The sequence below is a fragment of the Periophthalmus magnuspinnatus genome, chromosome 7, assembly GCF_009829125.3.
Source record: "Periophthalmus magnuspinnatus isolate fPerMag1 chromosome 7, fPerMag1.2.pri, whole genome shotgun sequence".
In the NCBI taxonomy this organism is placed as follows: Eukaryota; Metazoa; Chordata; class Actinopteri; order Gobiiformes; family Gobiidae; genus Periophthalmus; species Periophthalmus magnuspinnatus.
Window position 1 is genome coordinate 9,749,054 of NC_047132.1, and position 24,541 is coordinate 9,773,594.

Genomic DNA, 24,541 nt, shown 5'->3' on the forward strand with positions numbered 1-24,541 from the left:
GCCATAACGGTAATGCTAACAGCAGCTAGCATGCTAACGTAAACTTCCTGATTAATAGACAATAAAAAAATGCTTTCAAATTAGACGCAGACAGCACCCAGTGGACATGTTTTGACCTCAAGAGCCGCTTATACAATTCATCTGTAGGCCTACCGAATAAGGCAAGAAAGATTTTGTGCAAATACAATGGAAAAAGTCCAGTAGACGCTCTTTAAATTGTTAATGTGGAGCTGTGTAGTTAGCATCTCTGTAATTATTGGCCCATCCACATGAAACAAAAACGACAGAGTTCAAAGCTTCCCTTGTTAGCATAATCGAACACAGATGTGGTCGTTGTCTGTTAAAAGGACTTTGAGCCACAAGATTAATGGCAAATGTGTGGAGCCAATTTCTGACAAAAATTATAAAGTTTAACAACATGTGTGGAGTTGGTGTTTCAGTATTTCTCTCGGTGACAGTGAATCAACCGTAGAGTTACACAGACCCCTACCCTCCGTCTCAGATTATGACATCAGATTCTGTCACGCCGTAAACACAACTTATGATCAATTCCCCAGCCCTGTTTGAACATGTGGGTCTAATGCACTGGATTTGTCATGGAGCAAAGAGGGCAGTTTTTCATCTTTTACTCCCTCTGTTTATGGTACTTCTCCTCCTTCTCTCCTCTTGTCTCTCTCCTCTTTTTTCCTCTTCTCCTCTGCCCTATGTAACTCTCTTTTCCTCCTTTCCTCTACTCTCCTCTCTCTCTCTTTTCCCCTCCTCTTCCTTCTCTTTTTCTCCTTTCCTCACCTCACCTCCTCTCCCTTTCTCTCTCTTCCTCACCTCTCTTCTCTTTCTCCTCGCCTCCTCTTCCGCTCATCTCTCCTCCTCTCCTCCCATCCTCTCTCTCCTCTTCTCCCCACTTCTCCTCTCTTCCCTCCTCCTCTCGTTTCTCCTCTTCTCCTCCTCCTTTTCTCCTCATCCTTTCTTCCCTCATCTTCTCTCTCCACTTTTACTTTCCTTGTCTCTTCTCTCCTCCTCTCACCTAATCCTTTCCTTTCTCCTCTCTCTCTCTTTTCTCTCCTCCTCCTCTCCTCTCTCTCCTTACCTCCTTTCCCTTCCACTTTTACTTTCTTTGTCTCCTCTCCCTCCTGCTCTTCTCTCCCCCCTCCTCCTTTACTTTCTCCTCTCTCCTCTCCTCCTCTCTCTCTCCTCTTTTGTCCTCCTTCTCTCCTCTCTCCCCTCATCCTCTTGCCTCTTCCCTCTCTTCCTCCCCTCTCCTTTCCTTGTTTCATTTTCCTCCTCCTCTCTTCCTCCCTCTCTTCTCCCCTCCTCCTTCTCTCTCTCCCCTCATCCTCCCCTTTTCCCTCTCTCCCTCTCCTCTCCTTTCCTTGTCTCCTTCCCTCTTCTCCTCTGCTCTGTCCCTCCTTCCTCCTCTCCTCTCCTCTCTCCCCTCACCCTTTCCTTTCTCCCCTCTCTCTCTTCCCCTCCTCTCTCTCTCCCCATCTTCTCTCACCATCTCACATCTTCCTTCTCTTCCTCTCCTTTCCTAGTCTCTTTTCCCTGTTCCTCTCTCCTCCCGTCCTTCTCCTCATCCTCTCTCTCCCCTCCTCCTTTCCTTTCTCCTCTCTCTCCACTACTTTTCCTCTCTCCTCTCCACCTCCCCCATCATCTCACCTCTTTCCCTCTCCTCTCCTTTCCTAGTCTCCTTTTCCTCCTCCTCTCTCCCTCTCTGTCCTCCCCTCGTCCTCTCTCTCGTTTCTCCCCCCTCTCCACTCTCTCCTCTCTTCCTCTCCTCCTCTCTTCCCCTGCCCTGCAGTGCTGGATAAGTCCGTGGCTTAGTTGCATCATAGTTCAGACTGCAGGCTTCAGTCTTCAGTCACTTTTCTTGGCGTTGAAACAGGAACAGCTGCTGGTGAGTTTTGGCGTCTGCTTCAGTCAGAATGGCATTGACTTCAGAATTTTAATATTAACTTTCCATAGTTTACGTACTTACTCATTGAAGTTTTGATAAAATGGCTTCCACATTGATCTAATTCTCTTGTATGTTCTGTGTAGATCTCTCTTGAAGCAGATGTGATGTATTTTGTCCAAACTGTACAGACTGTAGTTTTTTTTAAAGTGCTGTACATGATGATGTCACAGTTTGTATTGGGCTTAAGTTATTCCTCACGTACCTCATGTATTCTGAGCGTCCTAATGATTCACCCTGATGAGTCTTAAAAATGCTTTTGGCAACTTTCAGAGAGCAGCGGCATTTACTGTCAGGGTAAAAGTAACGATAACTAGCATGCTATCAGTGAACTTCCTGTGTGCTGTGTGCATCTAAACTTAGATGCAGCAGCACACATCTGTCATTTTCACCCTAAAAGCTGCTTTTACAATATATCTGCATACTACTACTACACTACTGCAACTTCTACTACTACCACAACTACTTCTACTACTATTACTACTACTACTACTACTACTATACCACCACCTACTATTTCTACTACTAACAAAACTACTACTACCATTACCTACTACTTCTACTACTTCTACCACTACTACTACCACTACTACTACTACTACTACGAATTCTACCACTACTACCTACTACTTCTACTACTACCACAATTACTACTTTTACCACTATTACTACCTCTGCTGCTACTACTACCACTACTACTACCACTACTGCTACTTCTACTACTACTATTTCTTCTACTACTACCTCTACCTACTACTTCTACTACTACCACAATTACTACTACTAAGAGTTCTAAGAATACCACTACTACCTACTACTTCTACTACTACTTCAACCACTACCACTTCTACCACTATTACTACCACTAACACTACTAGCACTACCACTATTATTACGTCTACCACTACTAGTACTACTCCATCTAGTACTACACCCTTCCTGTTTTAGCAGTGTGCGTGCGATGTGAGCGCAGGTTCAGTTCTTTCTAATAGGATTTGTGGAGTTCCTCAGGTTAAGAAGCTAGTGCTACTGTCGTTTTCCCCTCGCTGACGGAGCTGTGACAGGGGCATGTGTCATTGTGGTGTCATGTAAATACTGCCTTGGACTTTTCCACTCTCTCAAAAAAACCTGGAAAACCTACAAAAGTGAAAAACAGATTTGAAACGGGGAGGTAATATTTTTCTTGGGTAAATTTTGCAGTGTGGTGAAACGAATCTGTCAGTGGAATGCATCGAAAGGACTAAATCACACAACACAAACGATTTGACCAACACAAACAGGTAACACATTTATACTATGAAATCAGTGTTTAAAGACGACATATTGTACTTGTGTCTACTCTATAGGTATAATCTATGACACCTGTGCATCATTGTGTTATAATTTACACATTTTAAATCACAATATTCATCCAAAACGACTTAATAAAAGAAACAAGTCCAATTAGGTTGATCAACAAGATGGCGTCTTGAAAATAGGCGATCAAACGTTGCTCAGACATGCTCGAATCATTAACAAAAACAACTTCGAGAAGGTAAATGAGAAGAGGAAATGAGGATAACATGGATAAAAGCTCTGAAAAGTCGATTTTTGCGGCATATGTCTGCTATAAACTTCCAGAAAAATGGCTTCTTTACGCACAAATTGTCCTTGTATTTTGGACGGTTGATGACAGTTACCATGACACAGGTAAAGGGAATACGCTGTAGAACTCACTGCTACTTAGTTTTTTCTACTTTTCTTCGCGAACTGCCACTTAACTGCAAAATTAACACACATAATTACCTCAGATGCCAACCCGAGGCACAACGAGGTCTATGAAAACTCTATGAATGTGTCAAATGCACTTTAGTCTTGCAGGTCTAGTTGTATCTTTTAAGCAAAGTCTATTGTTTGCACTGTTGGCTGGTGAGCAAGTCCACAACATGTTTATCTAAGAAGAGCAGATAAGTTCTAGATAAGGATTGTAAATGATTTCTATAAGGCCTAGAATTACTGTGTCCAGACCGTCAACAAGGCATTGCATTGTGCGTTTTATAGACTCACCAATTATGGCTTCTGTCTGCGGATGTTAGGGCAGTGAGACGAATCGCAATCGAAACGAAATTCCAGTGAACACAATCAGCAAATCGCACATTTTTTTGTACCATCATGCCCAAACTGCTAACCCTGTAGTCTAAATCTGTACAAATGTGTTCTGAAATGTGAATCTTTCAGTCTTTTTCTCATCGCAAATCTAATCTCGACACGCAATGTTTGTCAGAGAAATGTCACACTTTTTCGCAAATCGTTTAGCTCTTCCTCTCGCACCAAGCTACGTAATTGTGAATAAATGGACAATAATGGACATAAATGGACATAGCTAACCCGCTAGCTGCTACATGAGCATGGGCGCATTTCGGACTCCATCGATGCTGGCTCCAATTCACTTTCTATTGAAAAACCGTCGCCTCTCGTGGTGGTACATGATCGTGGTATTTTTATTTCACTGTTATTAATGTTTATATCTTGATTCACAGACAAATCAGACGCCTTCTTTCCCCGAAGTCGTTCCCTCACAGGTTTGACCGACAGCATTGCTAACCGCCCGCTCCCTACTAAACCAATGGTGTAGTCGGCAAGCAGCGTTATCTGGATTGTCTCTTTCTTTGCTATGATACTCGCGGTCAGAATTCCAAATATGGAACTCGACTCCAAATTCGCCCGTATAACCGCTAGCCTCGATGAGCTTCTTTTGACTGTAGCCGCACGCTGTGGGCGATGTGACACTCCACTTAGTCTACTTCTTTACACAGTCTATGGTTTGAATTTAAGGAATCAAACCGGATATGACTCAGTTCAGAGGTGAGTGCTTAACCCACTGTACCACTGCCAGCCACTCCTCTTCAAATCCTCATTTCTACTAACTGTGACTAACAGTTTTACCCTTTCCTCAGTAATCGCCCAGTACTTTGCCGTCATTGAAGTACTCCATGTTCAAAATAATAGAACTATGATGTTGTCACTGCTCACAGACGGATTATGTAAAGTCCATTTGGCTCTTAAATAAGCAAATGATACACAGCTGATAAAGATTTGTGTGTTCTAATTCTGATTGAGTAAATGTTATTTTTAGCCCTTTTATTTTTAGTCCTGCATTCCATTAGGTTACAACAGCATTAAACTCGTCTCCTCGGTGCAGTGGTGAAATCTGGGAACTCTGTGATATCATTACAAACACACTGACGCTGCTAAAGAATTTGTATTGTAAAACGTCAGATGAGCAGACGCAAGAAATGACCAAATTTGATTCACTCCTTTTCTTGCCCACTAATGAGAGTGTTGGTGGTTCATTTCCCCCTATTGTATTGCGTATCTTCACTGTGTGCATCGTCTTTTATGCAGTTTGTTATTGTGCAGTTAAATTAATGCATTATTTGGTACTTGCTAATCATTTTGTACTATTCTATGTCTTTTTATGAACCAAATTTACACATGCACAATCACCACAGCATGACTGGGACCAAAACTAGGTCTAAAGTTGGTCTAAAGCAGGACTACAACCGGACTAGAGCAAGACTAGACCGAGACTAGACCGAGACTAGACCAAGATTAGACCGGGACTAGGCCGAGACTAGACCAAGACTAGACCGAGACTAGACCGAGACTAGACCAAGATTAGACCGGGACTAGGCCGGGACTAGACTGGGACTAGACTGGGACTAGACTGGGACTAGACTGGGACTAGACTGTACCAGGATTATACCTGGACTATAGCTGGACTAAACCAAGATTAAGCCAGGACTAGAAAATGACTGAACCAGGACTAAAGTGGGTCTAAAACAGGACTAGACCAAGACTAGACCAAGACTAGACCAAGACTAGACCAAGACTAGACCAAGACTAGACCAAGACTAGACCATGAGAGGACCAGGACCAAGACTAGACCAGGTCTAGACCATGACAGGACCAGGAACAGGACCAGGACTAGACCATGACAGGACCAGGACTAGACCATGACAGGACCAGGACTAGAACATGACAGTACCATGACTAGATAAGGACTAGACAAGGACTAGACCAAGATTAGACCGAGACTAGACCATGACAGGACCAGGACTAAACCACCATAGGACCAGGTCTAGACAATGACAGTACCAAGTCTAGGCCATGGCAGGACCATGATAGGATCTGGACAAGACAAGGGCTAGACCCGGGCTAGACCCGGGCTAGACCCGGGCTAGACCCGGGCTAGACCCAGACTAGACCCAGACTAGACCCAGACTAGACCCAGACTAGACTAGGATTTATCAGTTTCAAAGCAGGCCAGTTGTAAGCAGTGTTTTTGCTCTCTCTAAGTTGGTTACAATATAAGCCACTGTTTTGATGGGCTCCATGTGTGTCGTGTGAATGAGGAGGTGCACAGTGCTCCACATCACAAAGCTGTTTAATGTGAACCAGGCGGCAGACGGCGCAGTGTTATAGAGTTACATAAGGCACACACAGCTTTACCTTAGACTGGCCTCTTAAGATCATTATCATATCAATTTATAGTTCAGGAAATGAGAGATTAACAGTGTTTGGGGGTTCATGTGTCAGTTAATGTGCCTTTGGTGTAGTGGAGATGGTGTTTTTCTTGTTTTTCTTGTTTACATATGAGCTGTAGAGAACTGAATTACACATTAATTGCTGACCCGTTTTCTGCACAATATATTGCAGTCAAATCAAAATTATCGCAATTATCAAATCTCTTATAATTATTTGGACATAAATAAAGGAATATCTTCTGCAAGGGACAAAATCTCATGTCTTAGAAAAAATCGTGTTGCACCTGGAGTTTAGACCTCTACAAACATGTCCTGAAATTGTATAAAGAAGTGGACTAAGTGAGTTCGTCTCCAGTCAAATGAAGCTCATCGAGGCTAGAGCAGTTATAGCGGCGAATTTGGAGTCAACTTTCATTTTTGGAATTCTGACTGCGAGTATCACAGCAACCAAAGAGCCAATCTGGAGTGAGGCTGTTGAAGGAAACGCCCCTTCTCCTCCGCACTGCTGGTTTGGCAGGAAGTGAGTGCTTAGTAACGCTGTCAGTCAAATCTGTTGCTAACGCTAGCGGGAGCGACCTCAGGGAAAGAAGAAGACACCTGATTTGTTTGTAATTAATATTCATATCTTGAGTTGTGGACACATTACCGAAATAAAAATACCAGGATCATGTACAGCGGGTGATTATGAACATTTTAAGACCAAAATGACAAGCCTCACTGCAGCAGTTACAGAGAAAGGGGCGACAGTTTTTCAATAGCAAGTGAGTTGGAGCCAGAGTCAATGGAACCGCAAGCGCTCCCATGATCACTTCCTATTTGGAGCGCAGCGGCTAGCAGCTTAGCTATGTCTGTTTATATGCACAGTCTATGTTTCAAATACATGTCCATTTAAAACATTAAGCCAGGAGCAGGTGTGAGTATAAATGTTCATCCACAGATTATTAAAGTGCATTTGTGGCTCTAATGTATCCAGTTTTGCTTGTCCTTGAAATATATTCCATTTCTGGGAAGCAAACAGCCAAAAGCCTTTTTTTAAATCTCAGTTCTAGCACAGCCAGTCCTTAGACTTATGCAATCATGTGATCTTGTATTAAAAGTTTCTGTATCAACGCTCAGCAAACAAGTGAGATATTCAGGCAGTGTATCAAGTAGTCCCTTTATAAATACAGTACATTTTATACAGTGTTCTCTTACAGATAGCAATGGCCAAACTACTTTTTCATAGAGCGTACACTGATGGGTTTTAAATTCATCACCTGTTAAGAAACAAAGAGCGTGAAAGTGAAAGAGTGAATCTAAAGGTTTCAAAGTAGAGGCTGAAGTCTGCATGTGTATTACTGTATATCTCCATAATCCAGCACAGAAAGAAAAGTTGCATGGGAACCTTGCATAAATTTATCAGTTGCACTCTGAACTTTAAACATAAATCACAAATCTAATCACAATTAGATTATTTCCCCCAATCCTTAAGTGCTATTTTCTACTAATGCTGACTTTTGTTGGACAATTCATTTTAAAGTGTAAAGTTTTATTTCACTGCTGTTGAGGCTCAGAACAGATGTTTACTGTCCCCATAGGAAAATGACTTCTTTATATTCTCTGGGAAAACCACTGTTACATAGAGAGAACTGGTAAACTCCACAAAAAGACTCGCATAGTCTGGGAATCGAACCGGGGGCTTATCACTGTGCTCTAGAAATACATTGGTGAGAAATGATTGTTTTACTTCTTACTACACCGCTCAAACCGACCCTTCCGGTTACTGCTTATGGGAAAATATTTTGGGGGGAAAAAAGTTCAAACTGCAATTTTTTATTCAAAGTCACTTCATGTATAAGTCTACTTTACAGGTATTAGAATATGATATATGTGAAAATTTTAACCTACTTTGAATGTCCTGAAACATTAGAACAGTGTTTCCCAACTAGATGTACAGGTACTTTTGATTTTTTTCAGATTTTAAAGGTGAAATTAAGAATATTTTGGAGGATTTTGGACATCGATATTAGGGATCGTATCTTAGTTAGTAGCAAAGGTGACAGTAGCTCAGTCGGTAGAGTGTTTGTCCACTAATCCAAAGATTGATGCTGTCGACATGTGATTCCAGCTCCCAAAGATCAATACTGTTGTTGTGTCCTTGGGCAAGACACTTAACCCCCCCTCGCCTCCACTGTAGGAAGGTGAAAAAGCGCTAGATATCGTTCTGGTATCAGTCTGATATTGAAAATGCAGCGGATATTTCTGCACTGGCCTCGTCTCCGTGTGTCTATGTGCGTCCAGTTTTGGCCTCAGTTTTGTCTAAAAATATGATGGATAAATACATTTTGGTGTTATTTTACATTAGCAAAAAGGTCATTTGTAAGTTTCACTATAATTTACGTAAATTTGGTATGTAGATCTATAGATTTTAAAATATTGGTATCGGCAAATATCGGTTATTGACCACAACAGTGAGTCAAATATAGGATATTGGCTCAAAAAAAATCTGTATTGAAACATCCCTAATCAACATCATTAAAATAAGAAATGAATTGGGTACTAGGTAAATAAATGTATTTACTACAGTTGTATATTACCAAGTTAGGTGGTACTCAAACCTTAGAGAGTATGTGGGCGACAGTAGCTCAGTTGGTAGAGTATCCACTGATCCAAAGGTTGGCGGTTCGAGTCCCAGTTTTGACGTAAACATCCCAGGTTGAGCGATCAGAGTGGGTGAGTGGTTTCTTGATGTAAAGTGCTTTGAGTGCCTTAAAGGTGGGAAAGCGCTATATAAAAACATGACACTTTACCATTTACAGGAGGCCAAAGAAAGTTGCTAACCATGGTTCTAGACTATAGCGTTGTCTTATGCTTGAAAATGCCATCTTTAAAAACTGTTTAAATATAACTTCCTTTTGGTATTGGCACATTCGTTGTCTGGATTGCGGTTTCGGTTCATCTCTCCTGTCAAATAGGAGCCTACGTAGAGCAGTGTATTTACTCAGCTGTCTCTGCATTGTGATGACGCACATCGCAGGTTAAAAGTCCAGGGATGTTCTCAGGTTCGATAAAAACTAGACAGTCGATGATGTGTCCTTGGTTTGTGGGTAAATGTGTGATCTCGTTAATACTTTTTACTGGGTGAGTAGTTCAGTGTAATGTCTGAATCTGACTATTTGCTCCGTTCATAAACAAGACTGTACATGACCGTGGCTCTCGTCCAACCGATCATTAGAGCGGAGGTGTGCAGCTATTGGGAATCTTTGAGCATTTTTCTACCCTGTGTCACTGAAGAAATGGCAAGGCAATCGTAGCTTTGGGGAATTAGAGATCAGAGAGATAAGAGGGTGTTTTTGGTGTGTTGAGATTAATAGATTCTGAGTTATTATTAACGGGTTTCCGATGATGTCATAATTGGTGCGACAGGAGCGCAGTTGGCAGGTGGTTGGTGTTCATCCTCTGATCCAAAGGTTGGCAGATCGGAACCCGCTCTCGGCATAAACATCACTGCTTGAGCGGTCAGATCCATTGACCCACAGGTTGGTGGTGTGATTTCAGCTCCCACAGATAAAAACTTTTGATCTGTCCTTGGGCAAGACACTTATCCTGTCTCGCCCCCAGCGTACACTGGTGTGTGAATGTGTGTGTGAATGGATGAGCGATTCCTTGATGTAATGTGCTTTGAAGGTGGAAAAGCGCTATATAAAAATGTGACCAAAATGTGTGTCCATATTTTAACATGTATTCAATATTGGAGCCAATTTGTCGTTAGTTATATAATTGGTTTAATACTTTTATTATGACATAACAATAAAATGATTTGATTCTATAGACCTGTAGTGTTAAAGCAATCCTATTTAGCATTTTAACTCACTGAAAATATGTCTTTTTTTATTCATTTCAGTTGTGTTTTTTGCTCTGAAAATGCATCCTTACTGTGACCGAGCTTGCATCTCCACAAACGTGACTCTTGTTTGGCGCGGAGGAGGTTGTCCCCCCACTTGTTTCCATGAAAATGTTATTATTTTGGCTTATAATATTCCACAGTATGGCATAAAACATATCTGTGTCCATGGTGAGTGTTCCAGAAACTTTATTTCAGTTTCCATGGAATTGTACAGATGATGTGCTGATGTGCATCTCCAGAAAGTTACATTCTATACCTTTAAATTTATCTGGGAACAAAAAGTTTATTGACAAGATGAAAATTTTCCATCTAAAAAAATTTTCCATTTAAAAAAATTTAACCCCCTTGACCTCTGTGAATCCCACACTCAGCATTAGTCATCAGTAAAGTGGTTTACAGATTCACAAGTTGGTGGTTTGATCCCAGCTCCCACACGTAAATACTGTTGTTGTATCCTTGAGCAAGGCACTGTGTCTCTTCGTAAAACTCTACCTGTGACAGATTCTCTATCGATAGTGATATGACCTCTACCCGAGGAGGAGCTGTGTGTGTTGCCAGATCAGTGATGACTTACATGTTTGTACACGACCTCTGTTCACCCTGTGTCTGTGGGAGTGTGAAATGGGATAATTAAACGGGCTGGATAATACTTCTCAACAAAACACTTTTAAAGGCACATCACACACCACAATAGAAGGAGTCATAGGCGTGATCAGTATTACAGTGTGTCAGATTGTATTAAGATATAAGATAACATTATGATGATTACTGTAACAAATTAGGCAACAATGATAACAACTGTAAACCTAATAGTATACGCAATTTTGGTAAGATTTGTGCGGCGTGCTTTGTGGTCTGTTGAACTTTCTGACTTTTAACTATTGCCAATTTTTGATTTCCAATCCAGTTCACAAGATGAGAGAAGACTGCAATGTCAGCTGCTTACGCAATACAGAAATCCCATACATTTCACAACATGTTTGCGGAGGTCTAAAGTACTGGGTTAGCTGTTTTTGTTTTGTTTTTTTTGTTGTTTGCAGAGAACACTCCAGTACCTATTTTACTGCACCATTTTGTGATTTAGTAACTGCAACTCTTGAAATCACAATTCTCATTTAGTTGAACCAGTCAGTGTTTGAACTATCAAGAGTCTGTGTTACGTCGAGAGCGGGATTCGAACCGGCAACCTTCGGATCAGTGGACAAACACTACCAACTGCGCTACTGTCGGCCCCAGTCGCATAGCACAGTTAAAAGTTGTTATAAGTTTCATGTTTCGGTAAATTAGTGAGGATAAGGATGGTCCAATATGGATTTTTGGAGCCGATACGATATCTGATATTTGACTATGGTTGTGGCTAATTATCGATATTTGCCAATAACGATATTAAGCTTTTAAAATCTCTAGTACAGACCACATTTATGTTATAATGAAGTTATAGTGAAGTTTTTACAACAAACTAGGCATCGCTAATAACCAAAATACCATCCCAATAAAGTATTGCATATTTTCCTTGCTCATCACTAATTCAGACAAAAAGTTTCTCAAAACAAGAATCCTTTCACTATAAAATGAGCCCTCTTTTACCGTCCCATGCAGACAGACAGAACACAATGATCTCGTTCACAAATAGACGGTTGCTTTATTTAGCCTCTTATTTGGATGTTTTTTGATGTGGTGACTTTTGCACTGACTTTGATTCCTTGTGAGCGCTCCGAAGAACAATGCGGGAGTCTGCGGGCGTGTCCGACAGCTGTGTGTGGGAACTGTGCTTCACAATGTGGCCTTCACTGATAACAGCTCCGTCGACCGCTCTGTGTTATGGCTGGGAACCGCAACACGTCACTGCATTCTGTGGCGCTGTAGGGTTTAATTGAGTGTGAAAGTGCTTTAATTTAGTGAAGATGTAATAGACCTGCAAAACTTTACAAGTGATCTGGCTTGTCCGTACATTAGACAACTGTACATTGTAGTCACAGCTGCCCTGGGGTAGACTGACAGAAGTGAGGCTGCCAATCTGTGTCATCGGGCCCCAACAACCGCTCTATGGCAGCAGCTAACAATCAATTTTTTTTATTGTAAATTTTGATTTTTAAGATAGATTCTCAAGGTGGTACTGAATCCACTGATACAAAAATATGTCTCCTGAACTATTTAACCCTCCATAGAGTTGTTTTTTATTGATCAGATGATTCTAAGCCCTCACATGGACATTGACCTTCTATGGCAAAAAGATTGTGAAACCTATTTGCAGTAATATCTCCATGGAAACCAGCTCTACTCCAGAAAGTCACATATTGCACTTTTAACCTTCCCCCAGAGTCAGATGGGAAAAACAATGCTTACCGGTTAATATTTGTCATAACACATTTTTGCGACGTTCATTTGATTGTTAAACCTATTTGCAGTAATATCTCCATGGAAACAAGCTCTCCTCCAGAAAGTTGCACTGTGGACTTTAGATGGGAGGAACCAATGCTTACTGATTCATGTTTCTTAGATCCATTTTTGGGGTGTTTATTTATTTGATGGAAGATTCCCAGCCACTGACCTTCTATCGCAAAATGATAATCTCCATGGAAACAAGCCCTCCTATGAAATGTTCCATAGTGCACTTTTAACCTTCCCAAGAGTTACATGGGAGAAACCAACGCTTACTGCTTCATATTCTCAGAAAGATTTTTGGGTTGTTTATTTGTTCGATCATTCCCAGTCTCTAGCATGAACGTTGACCTTTTATGGCGAAATGATAATCTCCATGGAAACGAGCCCTCCTATAGAAAGTTCCATAGTTAGATGGGAGAAACCAATGCTTACTGCTTCATATTTGTCAGATAGATGTTTGAGTTGTTTATTTGTTAGCTCATTCCAAGCCCCTAGCATGAACGTTGACCTTCTATGGCAAAATGATAGTGAAACTGGTTGTCCTTTTCCATAGTGAGAGTGTGTTGTCTCCTCTGTATCTGCAGGTGTGCTCTGGCAGGACTCCCTGTTCCTCTGAGGCAGGCCAGTGTTCACAAAAAACAGCCTGATGTCACCATTCGTTTTATTCGTCATCTCTTTGCTCTCTAATTAGAATGTGCTGATGTCGCTCTCTCAAATGTGGTTTGGAGGAGCTTTTATTTTAATGATTATTACGTTTTAAAGGTCCCGTATTACACAAAATTGACTCTAAGCCACGTTGTAATGCTGTCACACGTTTGAGTAATCTTTTATTATTAGTCTGTCTACATCTGTAAAGCTCAAAATGCTCTGTTCCACTTTGTGATGTCCTGAAGTGGTAGTTTTCAAGTTAACAGCTACATTTTACCTTTTGTTCAGTAGAATTTGACAACTACAGGGTTATCCAAATGATTCTAGTGGAGGTACGTGGAGTTTAAAAACACACTGGAGCACTTCCTGTATCACCACATGACATCACGAGGTGGAACATAGTGTTTTCTCTCAGCTCAAATATGCAAGGTTTGTGTGTTAAACATGTGTGAATGAAACAAAACACAACTCCAGGTCTGTTTGTAATGAGGAAACATTATAACACAGATCAGAAAGTGACATAATATGAGCCCTTTAAAGACGACAGAATTAGAGTGACACAATTGTTGAAATGAAAACCTGGGACACACCCGGGTTGGGTTGGTTGGTAACAATAAAACTGTGAAAAGAGCATGTAATTAAGATTATTATGCACTCAGTCCATTCCTGGCTCATTTACACCTCTTTCAAATCACTTGTGAGTGAGTATATCATCTGAGAGACTTCAGTTCTGGTCATTTTCAAACACGTTTTTTTTTGTATTTTGGCTAAACAAATGATAATATATTCCCTTCTTTACTAGGCCTGTATATGAAAGGTGGAATAATAGCAGTATTTATCATGAGTACTTTTTCTTTGTACTAGACGGGAAGCTTTAGTTATTTTTGTACTTGAGGTATAGAGGGTTGAAAGTCTGTGTAGAAAGTATAATTCATTTTCTATGCAACTAACTACAAAAGCGTCATTTAGAATATTTTTTTAGAATCCTGCTTTAGGGTTGTGCATCTATCGTCTATATTTTCTTTGGCAATATATCGCACTTCAGAATCTGTTATTATGACCATAGACTGTACTCTTTACCGTTGGTGGGTATCAAATAGGTCAAAACTTGGGACACTTAGAACATTTCTTGTATAAAACTGTGAAAAATCAATGGTTTTGGATAGATCTGCTGAGACAGGGGACACAGGGCTCAAAAACTGGGGCTGTCCCGGGTAAATGGGGATGTCCGGTCACCTTAGAGAGAATCTGTGATCAATGAGCAAATTAATTAGTTTGATTTCAGAGTCGTGTGACATTGCTAGAAAACGCAGCAGTTGATTTTGAAGTTATAATTCTTATTCTTAGTAACATACGGAAGCACATTTGGATAACCAGGAATGCTGAATATCCTAGCACCCCAGTTTTAATCAGGTAGTTAAAGACTTTTAAAACATTTAGCCGCATTTGGTGAAATTGTGTTTTTTAGATTTTGATGGTGTATTTTTTGTATTTGATAGGCTTGTCATCAATGGGTTATGAAGGATTTTTTATATGGGCTTGGGCCTGTAAATATGGCTCATTTGCGTGTTTCACACAATGCCACGAGGTGTTAAAGTGTCTCAAGATATACAAGATTATATATTATTTGGAAATAAAGATATGAAGAGATAAGAGAAAGACTCATGGGTGACTCACATATAGTGTGATGATCTGATGTTTTGTGTTTAGTCCATCATAGACAGTATATGTAAATGGATATTACTAATGTGAGAGTCGCCACATTCCAAATAGGAAGTGATCACGGGCACACTTCTGGTTCCATAGACTCTGGCTCCAATTCACTTTACATTGAAAAACTGAACACCCTTCTCTGTGCAATTGCTGTTGTCAGACTCGTCATTTTGGTCTTAAAATGTTCATATTAACCTGCTCGACATGATCCCGGTGTTTTTATTTCTCTATTTTGTCCTTGATTCAAAATATAAACATTAATGTAATTGCTTTTATATGTGACACTTGGTTGCTATGCCCATGAGTTGATGTGAAGGTTCGTTTCGTCGGATACTCGTCTGTTTTGGAGACTGGCTGTAGTGAGTTGAGACTGCTGTTGTTTTGCTTGCGTTTTGACGTGGGTTACGGCCTACGGTAGTTCTTGTGTTCAGAAAATAAACAACCAAAAGAAATTGGCTGCGTTTCCTTAAACCAGAACACTACAATATGTTTGAAATAAAACACAAAAGTCACAGGACAGAGAGAGATGCGTTGATATTAATCTCTTCCACATTTGAAAGACAGATTACAATAAAATGTGATCAGTTTGTCACCAGACTTGTGGGATGATTTGCAGTGAATAAGAAGAGGGTGTTCAAGAAGAAACAGGTGTGCAGATATATGTCCTTGAATCAGACATTTATACCGTCTTGTAAATTATTAATGGCATCATCACAGCTCGTCACATGTAGAGTCCAGGGTTGTTAAAATGAATCGTTTTAGATGAATATTGTGATTTAAAATGTGCAATTTCTAACATAATGATCCACGGGTGTCATAGATTATAACTATAGAGCAGACACAAGTGCTATAGTTCTGCTTTATGAAACTGCTATTCACTTGTAATGAAAATTGTTGTGTAGTATTATCATCATCTCAAAATTGGTATATCGAGTATTGAACCTTATCTTTAGTACAAAATTTTGTCAATGTGAATCCTATGTAATGAAATACAGAAACGCAGAACTTCAGAAACGAATACTTTTCCCTGACAGCAGCAGGTGACTGGCTTCATATCGTCTGTGTACACTGTTCCCCTGAGTGTATATTTCAATACTACGCCGCCATAGCAGAGCCTTAACACTCAGCCCATTCAGCTCAGAGCACCAGAGTCATCTCCTCTCAAACAGAATGGCTCTATGTGTGTCATGTGCCCAGACAGACGTGTGTGTAATCCAATGTAATATATGTGTAATGTGTGTGTAATGTGCGTGGGTGGAGAGACTATAGCATAGCATGAGCAGGTGCCACGTGGAGCAGAGACCGGAGACTCGGAGGGGCACTTGTGTTCACAGCTGTTCTGGACCAGGGCCTGTTGAAGGTTTTCATTTTAACAACCAAGATCTGGGGTTAGAATTAAAAGGCTCATAGTACGCTGTTTTCTGATCTGTTATAATGTTGTTTCCTCATCACAAATAGACCTGGAGTTGTGTTTTGTTCCACTATATTTGGATGATTTAAGCTGTGGAATGGCAACTCAAACTAAACAAATGGTTAAAAAGCTCACAAGAGTCAATTTTGCGTGATATATGAGCTTTAATTTAGAGACTCTATGTTGATTAAAATGTGTTTTATTTAATACAATTGTACAGAGGTAAGAGTACTGCTTCTTCAACTATAACTCTAGTAGAAGTACAATGTAGTTGTCCAAGAAATTATTCAAATAAGAGTGACATAGTTGGGGAAACTGTGAGTAACTGGACATAACATTGGAAGAATTTTAAGTTCAATTCGAAGGATAAAACATTATATAACACACTGATCCTTGTGTTTCCAAAGAATAAACGGCAAAAATGATAATATCTGAAGAAGCGATGCAAGAAACACACAAGTTCAAATCAATATTGTAACTTGTAGAATCACAGTTCAAAGACTTGTACTAGTCAAAGGAAATCTTCAATCACCCATCTATAACTCCATCCTCAGACCCAAAGCAAAACAAAACAAAAAGAACATGGAAAACAATAGGGCTAACCAGGATGCTATAATAGGTGTGAAATCACTCATTAGGGGCTTGAATGACTATGCTAATTAGGACTCAGACACAGTGTCCACCAGTAATCTGAGTAAACGTATGGTGTCTCTCAAGTAAATGTACTTTATGTAACTCCTACCCCTGATAGAATCTAGAGATGGCAGTAAACGCATATGTGTGGTGTAGGCACGCAGGAAGAGGAGGAAGAGGAGGAGGAGGAGCGGAGGATTTGGGTGCACTCGACCCCCCCCCTCACATGACACGAGGTACAGTGAGGCCCCTCGGTCAGCTGTTCTCTGTCACCTTCAGCAGCTCAACAGCTAAATCACAGTCAACTGCACAACAACCCGGGCCTGCGTGAGCTTTAAGTGTAAGGAATCCATACTGTATCAGACTTAAGATGTGTTTGGCACTCAAATCTGTAGTAACACACGTACTGGGACTGGGTAGGCTATGAGACTAATCCAAAAAAACCCCAAAACAAAACACAATTTTAACACAATTAGATTACAGTTACAGTACATTTACAACTCGATTAATAACTTAAATTTGGGACTAAACAGCATTTTTGCATTTAGTAAAATTCTAATAAGCTCTACAATTTAGGATTTTGTTAAAAGTTCATATTTTTTACATGAGGAGCTTTAAAAAACACTGAAATATGAACTGATAAACTGACACAAGAATCTCATGCATTTCAGGACATATAAACTACAGCTTTTACACAGAATAAGACACCATGGAGTCACAGGGAGGGCATCTGACACACCAGGACAGTTCAGAACATGTTGTAGAGGTCTAAGCTGCAGGGTGAGCAGCTTTTACACAAAATAAGACCCCCGTGGATGCGTTGTTGTTATCATAGGAAGCATTATGTAAATTATTTGTGATCTCTGATTGTGGTTCTGATTCCCCTGCTGCCTCCTGGGTCTCGGAATATTTATTTTCTGAATAAAAACATTCAGCTCGTAATCAATCCCACCTTTCATCAATAGGAATGTTCACTATTGGAAAAATGTCTCCTTCTTTTGTCAGGTGCAGATAATCCGACTGGTCTCTGCGGCGTTCAAATCCACTTTATTTTATGATGTTTTATGTTGGCCTGTGCTTCAGGAATACTCATTTACTATTTTATTTTAACCCCAGTTTTATGCGCACTCCACTTATATCTAGGCAGGCATTATAACAATATAGGAATAATAGCAAAATTGTTGGTTTGAAATGTTGATGTTTGAGTAAATTGTCTAATAAATTGTCAAAATGGCTGATATAAAAAGTGTTAATGAAAGAAACATTCAGTGTAGTTGTATATAAGGTGTTTTTTCTGCACTTTTCTGTTTAGTTTTATATTTTGAGCAGTCCTAATGTTCATTTGTGAATCTCCTTGTTTTCAAATGGGTGTGATTGACAGTTGGATTAGCCAATCAGGGACAGGCATGGTCCATTTGTAGTGGAAAAATAAAATAAAAAAAATATCACAGGGTTGAAAAACATTGTGGATTTCTGCAGAATCTGAGGTGAGGTACATTTGATTTTATTGTCACACGGGACCAATGCGCTCCTTCGTTTCACATGTGTCACTGAACAAATCTAATCTGATTGGACGATCACGTTTGACCAGGCTTGAGACACAACTAAGGACCAGACTGAGATCAATCTGTTTAAAAAAAAAATCCAAGGAGTTATTGTGGATCTGACAGGCAAGCAGAACACTTTTACAGACGTGTTTTTGCTCATTTCTGGTGGATTGCTTGAATATGATCAGATGAAAATCCCGTCCCAGTCGACCCATCCACACCAGTGTCTAAACATTGCTACTGGTTCATGTACATATTTCTCAGTCAGGATCTCATTATGAACATACCACGTCTATGTGAGGACAATTTAACCGGGACTCACCAAATGTGTCAATGAGGTACAAGGGGGATTGTGTCATGACTGTAGGCAATATGGGTGACACGGGTGGCAGAGTGGTTAGCTTATAGCCGGAAGGTTAGAAGTTCAATGCCAGCGCTGACCGGTGCACACACTGGTGTTGTGTGTTTGGGAAAAATACGTCACCCTTTTTTTTCCTTAAAGGTTCTATATTACACAAATGGACTCTTGTTTTAAGCCATGTTATAATGTTGTTATCTCTTCAAAAACATGTGTTGTGTTTTGTTTCATTCACACATGTGGTAATGTCAGCATCTACTCCAAAGCTCAAAATGCTCTGTTCCACCTTGTGATGTCATGAAGTGGTAAGTTAATGGCTACTTTTTACCTTTTTGTTCAGTAGAGATGCGAAATTCCAGGATTGAAATCATCCAAATGATCCTAGTGAAGATGTATGGAGTTTGTGGAGCACTTCCTGTATCACCACATGACATCACAAGGTGGAACAGAGTGTTTTCTGTTTGAGAGAAGAACTTAGCCTAAGCCTGCAGAGTTTGTGTGTTAAACGTGTGTGAATGAAACAAAACACAACTCCAGGTCTATTTGTGCATTTTCTTATCATCCGTGAACCAGGAAGTACTGCTGTTAGCATGCTAGTTGTTGTTAGCAGTAGAGACTGACCGAAGCGGGATTTTTTCATGGCCGATTCCGATAATGATTGTTTAGAATATGGGGAAACCAATGGCTCCCCGTCGATTTCAATTTTAACTTAATGTACAGACCTGTGTAGTCACGTTATCTATTTGCATTTACATATTCAAATAAAGTTGTGTGCGTACTCTTTAGGCAACAAAATATTGGCTTGTGTTGAAAGTTTAAGACCGATTCGCTAAACAGTGCAAACATCGTCACATATATTAGCCAAACAATCGGTCTATATCTAGTTAGCATCTCTCTGAAAGTTTTGAAACATGCTCCTAAACTCATTGCAATGAATAATTACGATGCTGGGAATGCATTAGGTAAGTGAGGAATAACTCTGCACCTCCGCACACCGTTTATAATGAACTACTTCTATTTTTTATGCTTTTAAGACGATACAAATCTCGCACAGCACATTTTAAAAGCAGTTTGTTGTGTCAGAAGTCATTTTTTTGGTGAGTATTTCTAATCAGAGGTGTCACGGTGGAGTTAGTGTGAGAATATTATAAGTCACAATAACTATTTGAATGTTATCTACCTTATCATTGTACGCAGCCTGTGAGTCACACGTTATCTTCTTATTTCCATGTTACCACCTTTACCAGAGAAACATTTACACATAATGTAGTTTTCCTGTCCTGGCAGTTGCTAAACAATAAACTTAAATTAAATTAAACTTAAATTTCCGTGTTATATGGATGTTAAGGAAGGTTTCTGGCTTTGTTTTTAGCTTTGATTTGTCCAGATGCACTACCTCTTTTAGCAGTAGAGCCAATCAGGATGCTGTTACTGGGTGGGCTTGTTGTTTACTGCGTTTAATCCCCTTAGTGGTCTTTAAAATCTGCCTTGTGGTGATGTTGGAATCCTGCATTACAATAGACGACATTTAGAGACTTTTTGTTCATTACTGAATGGGATTTTGCAAAAGTCTTATGTAATGCATGTTTTTATATCTTTATACATTTTGAGCTTATTACATTACTTTAATCTGATTTTATTTCACTGAAGCCAATGTGCAAACTCCTTTTTTTTTTTCTTCTATAAACTAATCACGGAGGGAAATGATCAAGGGTTAAATTAGTTAAAATGGTTCAAACTGAGAGTGGGAGTGTGTAAAACATTGACTATAATAATGATAATAATTTTAAAATGAACTGTTATTATATTATAAAATGTGTTTTTTTGTGCCCAAATCTCTCACATGTGTCGCCTGCTCTGCTTCTCTGCTCATTTTTATGTTGTTCCAGCGCTAATCTGTATAAAAATGCATACAAATTGGAAAGAAAAAAGATTCAGTTCTTAAAAAATGAAATCCAGATCCAACCGTTCAAAAGAGCCGACTCGTTCATGAATGTCACATCGCTTATCATGATGTATCTACAGTAAACACCAACAGGGGGCGCTAGTACTGCATCTGCTGACATATTGGAAAGTGAAGAAGTCTGTAGAAAGATAATACATAAAAACTGTTAAATGGAGGCAATTTGAATCATTATGTGACGCGTAATTAGCCTTAATAAAGCATCAACAAACTTAATTCATGGCCCTTTCAAAATAAAATCTTCTGCACTGACGAACTGCACAATGGGCCTTATTGTGAAAAGGTTTTAAAATTACACAAGTGAGTTCAGATGTTTTTAGATGTAAATTTTGCTCAGGGCTGAGTATAGTCACCACGAGAGGGAGGGAGAGAGGGAGGGAGGGAAGGAGTGGGAGAGAAGGTAAGGGAGAGAGGGAAAGGGAGGTATGAGAGAGAAAGGAAGGGGGAGAGAAGGTGAGGGAGGGATAGAGAGATGAAGGTGGAGAGAGAGGAGGGGGGGAGATGGTGAGGAAGAGAGAGAATATGAGAGAGAAAGGAAGAGGAAGAGAGAACGTGCGAGAAAGGAAGGGCAAGAGAGGAGAGGGAGGGATAAAGAGAGGAGAGGGGGAGAGAAGGTATGGGAGAGAGGGAAAGGGAGGTATGAGAGAGAAAGGAAGGGGGAGAGAAGGTGAGGGAGGGAGGGATAGAGAGATGAAGGTGGAGAGAGAGGAGAGGGGGGAGGTGGTGAGGAAGAGAGAGAATATGAGAGAGAAAGGAAGAGGAAGAGAGAGCGTGTGAGAAAGGAAGGGCAAGAGAGGAGAGGGAGGGATAAAGAGAGGAGAGGGGAAGAGAAGGTGAGGGAGAGAGGGAGGCGAGAGAGGGGGAGGGGAAGAGGGAGGGAGGGATAGACGAGGAGTGAAAATGAGGTAGAGGGGGGGAGAAACAGAATATGTATGTGTGAGGGAGAAAGGGAGGAAGGAAAAGAGAGAAGAAGGGATAGATAGAGGAGAGGGGAGAGCAGGGGAGGGGGAGAGAGCGAGAGAGGGAAGGGGAAGAGAGGGATTGATAGAGCAAGGAGACGGGGAGAGAAGATAAGGTAGAGGGGGGAGGGAGAGAAAGAAAGGGGAAGAGAGAGGTGGAGAAAGAGGAAGGACAGAGGGGGAGATAAATGTAGAAAGGAGAGAGGAGGAGAGAAACGGCAAAAAAGAGAGACATAGAGAGAGACGGAGAGAGCGGGAAGCAGAAAAAGAGAGATGGAGAGAGGGGAGCAGAGGAGAAATGCAGAGGTAGAGGATGCAAAAAACAGAGGGAGAAAGAGAGCGAGAGAGGAAGGGAGGAGTCACGGATGGCAGAGGAACTGAAAGCCCAGAACAGAGAAAGAGAGGAAGAGCGCGCCCCAGCCCAAAGAGCGTCAGGATAATCTCAGGAGCGTCAGATGGTTTTGACAGAGGACAGGAAATTAACCTCAGATTAAGAGGGGGCTGAGGACTGCTCAGACCATGGACCTTTTTGTCCCTCTCTGCACCCGGTAGGGCTGAATGATAATCCAAACTGAACTGAAATGACAATATATGGTAGCACTGATAATAGGCAAAAATGTGTAGTTTTTTACTTGTAGTGCTTTAACTAACTAATCTTAATACCCCCGTGTCTCTATGGGGTCTTATTCTTGGTAAAAGCAAAACCACGTAGCTTAAATCTTTGACAAATATGTTAGGAAATGCTTTTCAAAATGTTGCGAATGGTGTAACACTGCAACTATTTCCCAGTAGTTTAGACTTGCACAAACATGTTTTAATATGCATTGGATTCTTGTATCAGTTCATATTTTAGTCATCTCTTGGGGATGAATCCTACTTTTTAAAACATATATTGCAAATCTGATCACAAAATTTGCCTGAAAAATCCTAAAAATCCTATATTGCAAAGTTATATGCATTTCCTTCCTCTTTCCACTCTCCTTTTGCCCCCTTCAGCTCCGCGTCCGACCTACAACCTTCAAATCGGTGCTTAGACCCGGCCAGACATCCACACAACAGGGATTAAAGCCGCGCTCGTCACTGAGGCTTTACTGGGGCGTCCCGTAGAGAGAGAGACAGAGACGGAGAGATAGAGAGATAGAGGAGGAGGACGACGACATAGGAGCGCGCATTCTAGCGTATTATAGTCCCGGGTTCGTTCTAACAAAGAATGGACGAAGAGGATCTAAGCCGAAGTGGAGGAGACGCGGGTCTGCAGGATGCTACGGTACAGTGTGTGGAGCATGGGTGGACAGTATTAACAAAAATGTACATCTTGTATAGTTTTTTATTCATTGATGAGAATAATCATCCGCAGAGTGCTGAAAACATGGTTGTAAATGTCTTGGTTGTGGTTCATATGAATTGTAAAATAGATTGTAAAATTATTAGCTTATCAGTACGTGGGTTGGAGCAGGGTTCAGAAATTGCACTATAATTGATTTGAAAGCCTTTTTTATCTCGTTTGTATAGTTTTAAGTTGTAATTTTGTGAGAAAAAAATCTATCTTAAAATTGGTACTTTGTTTTTTGCCCAGTTTTCCACATCTTGCAAACCAAACTTACATATACTCTGTTGTAGTAGTCCTGTAGCGTGGAGTGTATTGAGAGCCATGTGACACTGAGGTGTAGACTATGACTGTGTATTCATTTACCAAAACAATGTGATACTATGAGCTGCAGCGTGGCATTGTTGAGTCTGGAAGGAAGTATCGCTGTGTTCACTTTTGTATGTGCGGTCGTATGCATCTCTATTGGCTGTTTCCAGATAGTACAAATGCGCTGGTTTCTCAGACAAGCTTGGAGATGCTATTCCTGTATCTTTTAAATGGCATTTTCATAAGCTCTAAGAAGATATCTAATAGGGAAATCCACAAATGTTGAACACGTAGACTGTATATATATAAATGCCATCCATCCATCCATTTTCTTCTGCTTTATCCGGGCCCAGACTTCCCTCTCCACACACACTTCTTCCAGCTCTTCCAGGAGGATCCCGAGGGATTCCTAGGCCAGCTGAGAGACCTAGTCCCTCTAGCGTATCCTGAGTCTTCCCTGGGGCCTCCTCCTGGACCTAGGACCTGCTAGCTGCTGCATTCCACATAGGAAGTGATCATGGATGCACTTTGGGCCCCACTGACTTGAATTTACTTTCTATAGAAGACTACTCTGTAACTACTGCTGTCAGGCTCATCTTTTTGGTTCCTAAATGTTCATATTAACCCGCTCTACGTGATCCTGTTTTGTTTTTTTTCGCTATTGTGTCTGTAAATCAAGATATGAACATTAAGAACAGACAAATAAGGCGCCTTCTTTCACTAGCTTTGCCACAGGTTTGATTGACAGCATTGCTAAGCGCCCACTCCTTGCCAATTGGCCCCTATAACTTCTAACCTCGATGAGCTTCATTGGGCTGAAGCTGAACACTGGGTAACATCACACTCACTCAGTCCGCTTCTTTAAACAGGCTATAGTTGAATTTGATCATCAACTTATTAGCATGAGTAATTTTGCCTGTAAAAC

The 24,541-nt window shown here is 40.6% G+C and overlaps 1 protein-coding gene across 4 annotated transcripts in view; it reads left to right on the forward strand.

Moving 5' to 3' along the window:
• Window positions 1-24,541, forward strand: part of plekhg5b (pleckstrin homology domain containing, family G (with RhoGef domain) member 5b) — a 198,633-nt gene that overhangs the window by 123,813 nt on the left and 50,279 nt on the right. Inside the window, exon 1 of one of the 4 annotated variants that reach the window (XM_055223083.1) lies at window positions 23,152-23,247. The exons of the other annotated variants lie outside the window; for them this stretch is intronic. Within the exon in view, the coding sequence (XP_055079058.1) occupies window positions 23,191-23,247 (57 nt within the window). The 5' untranslated portion in view covers window positions 23,152-23,190. Of the gene's footprint in view, window positions 1-23,151; window positions 23,248-24,541 lie in introns of those variants that run through there. 4 annotated transcript variants of the gene reach the window in all.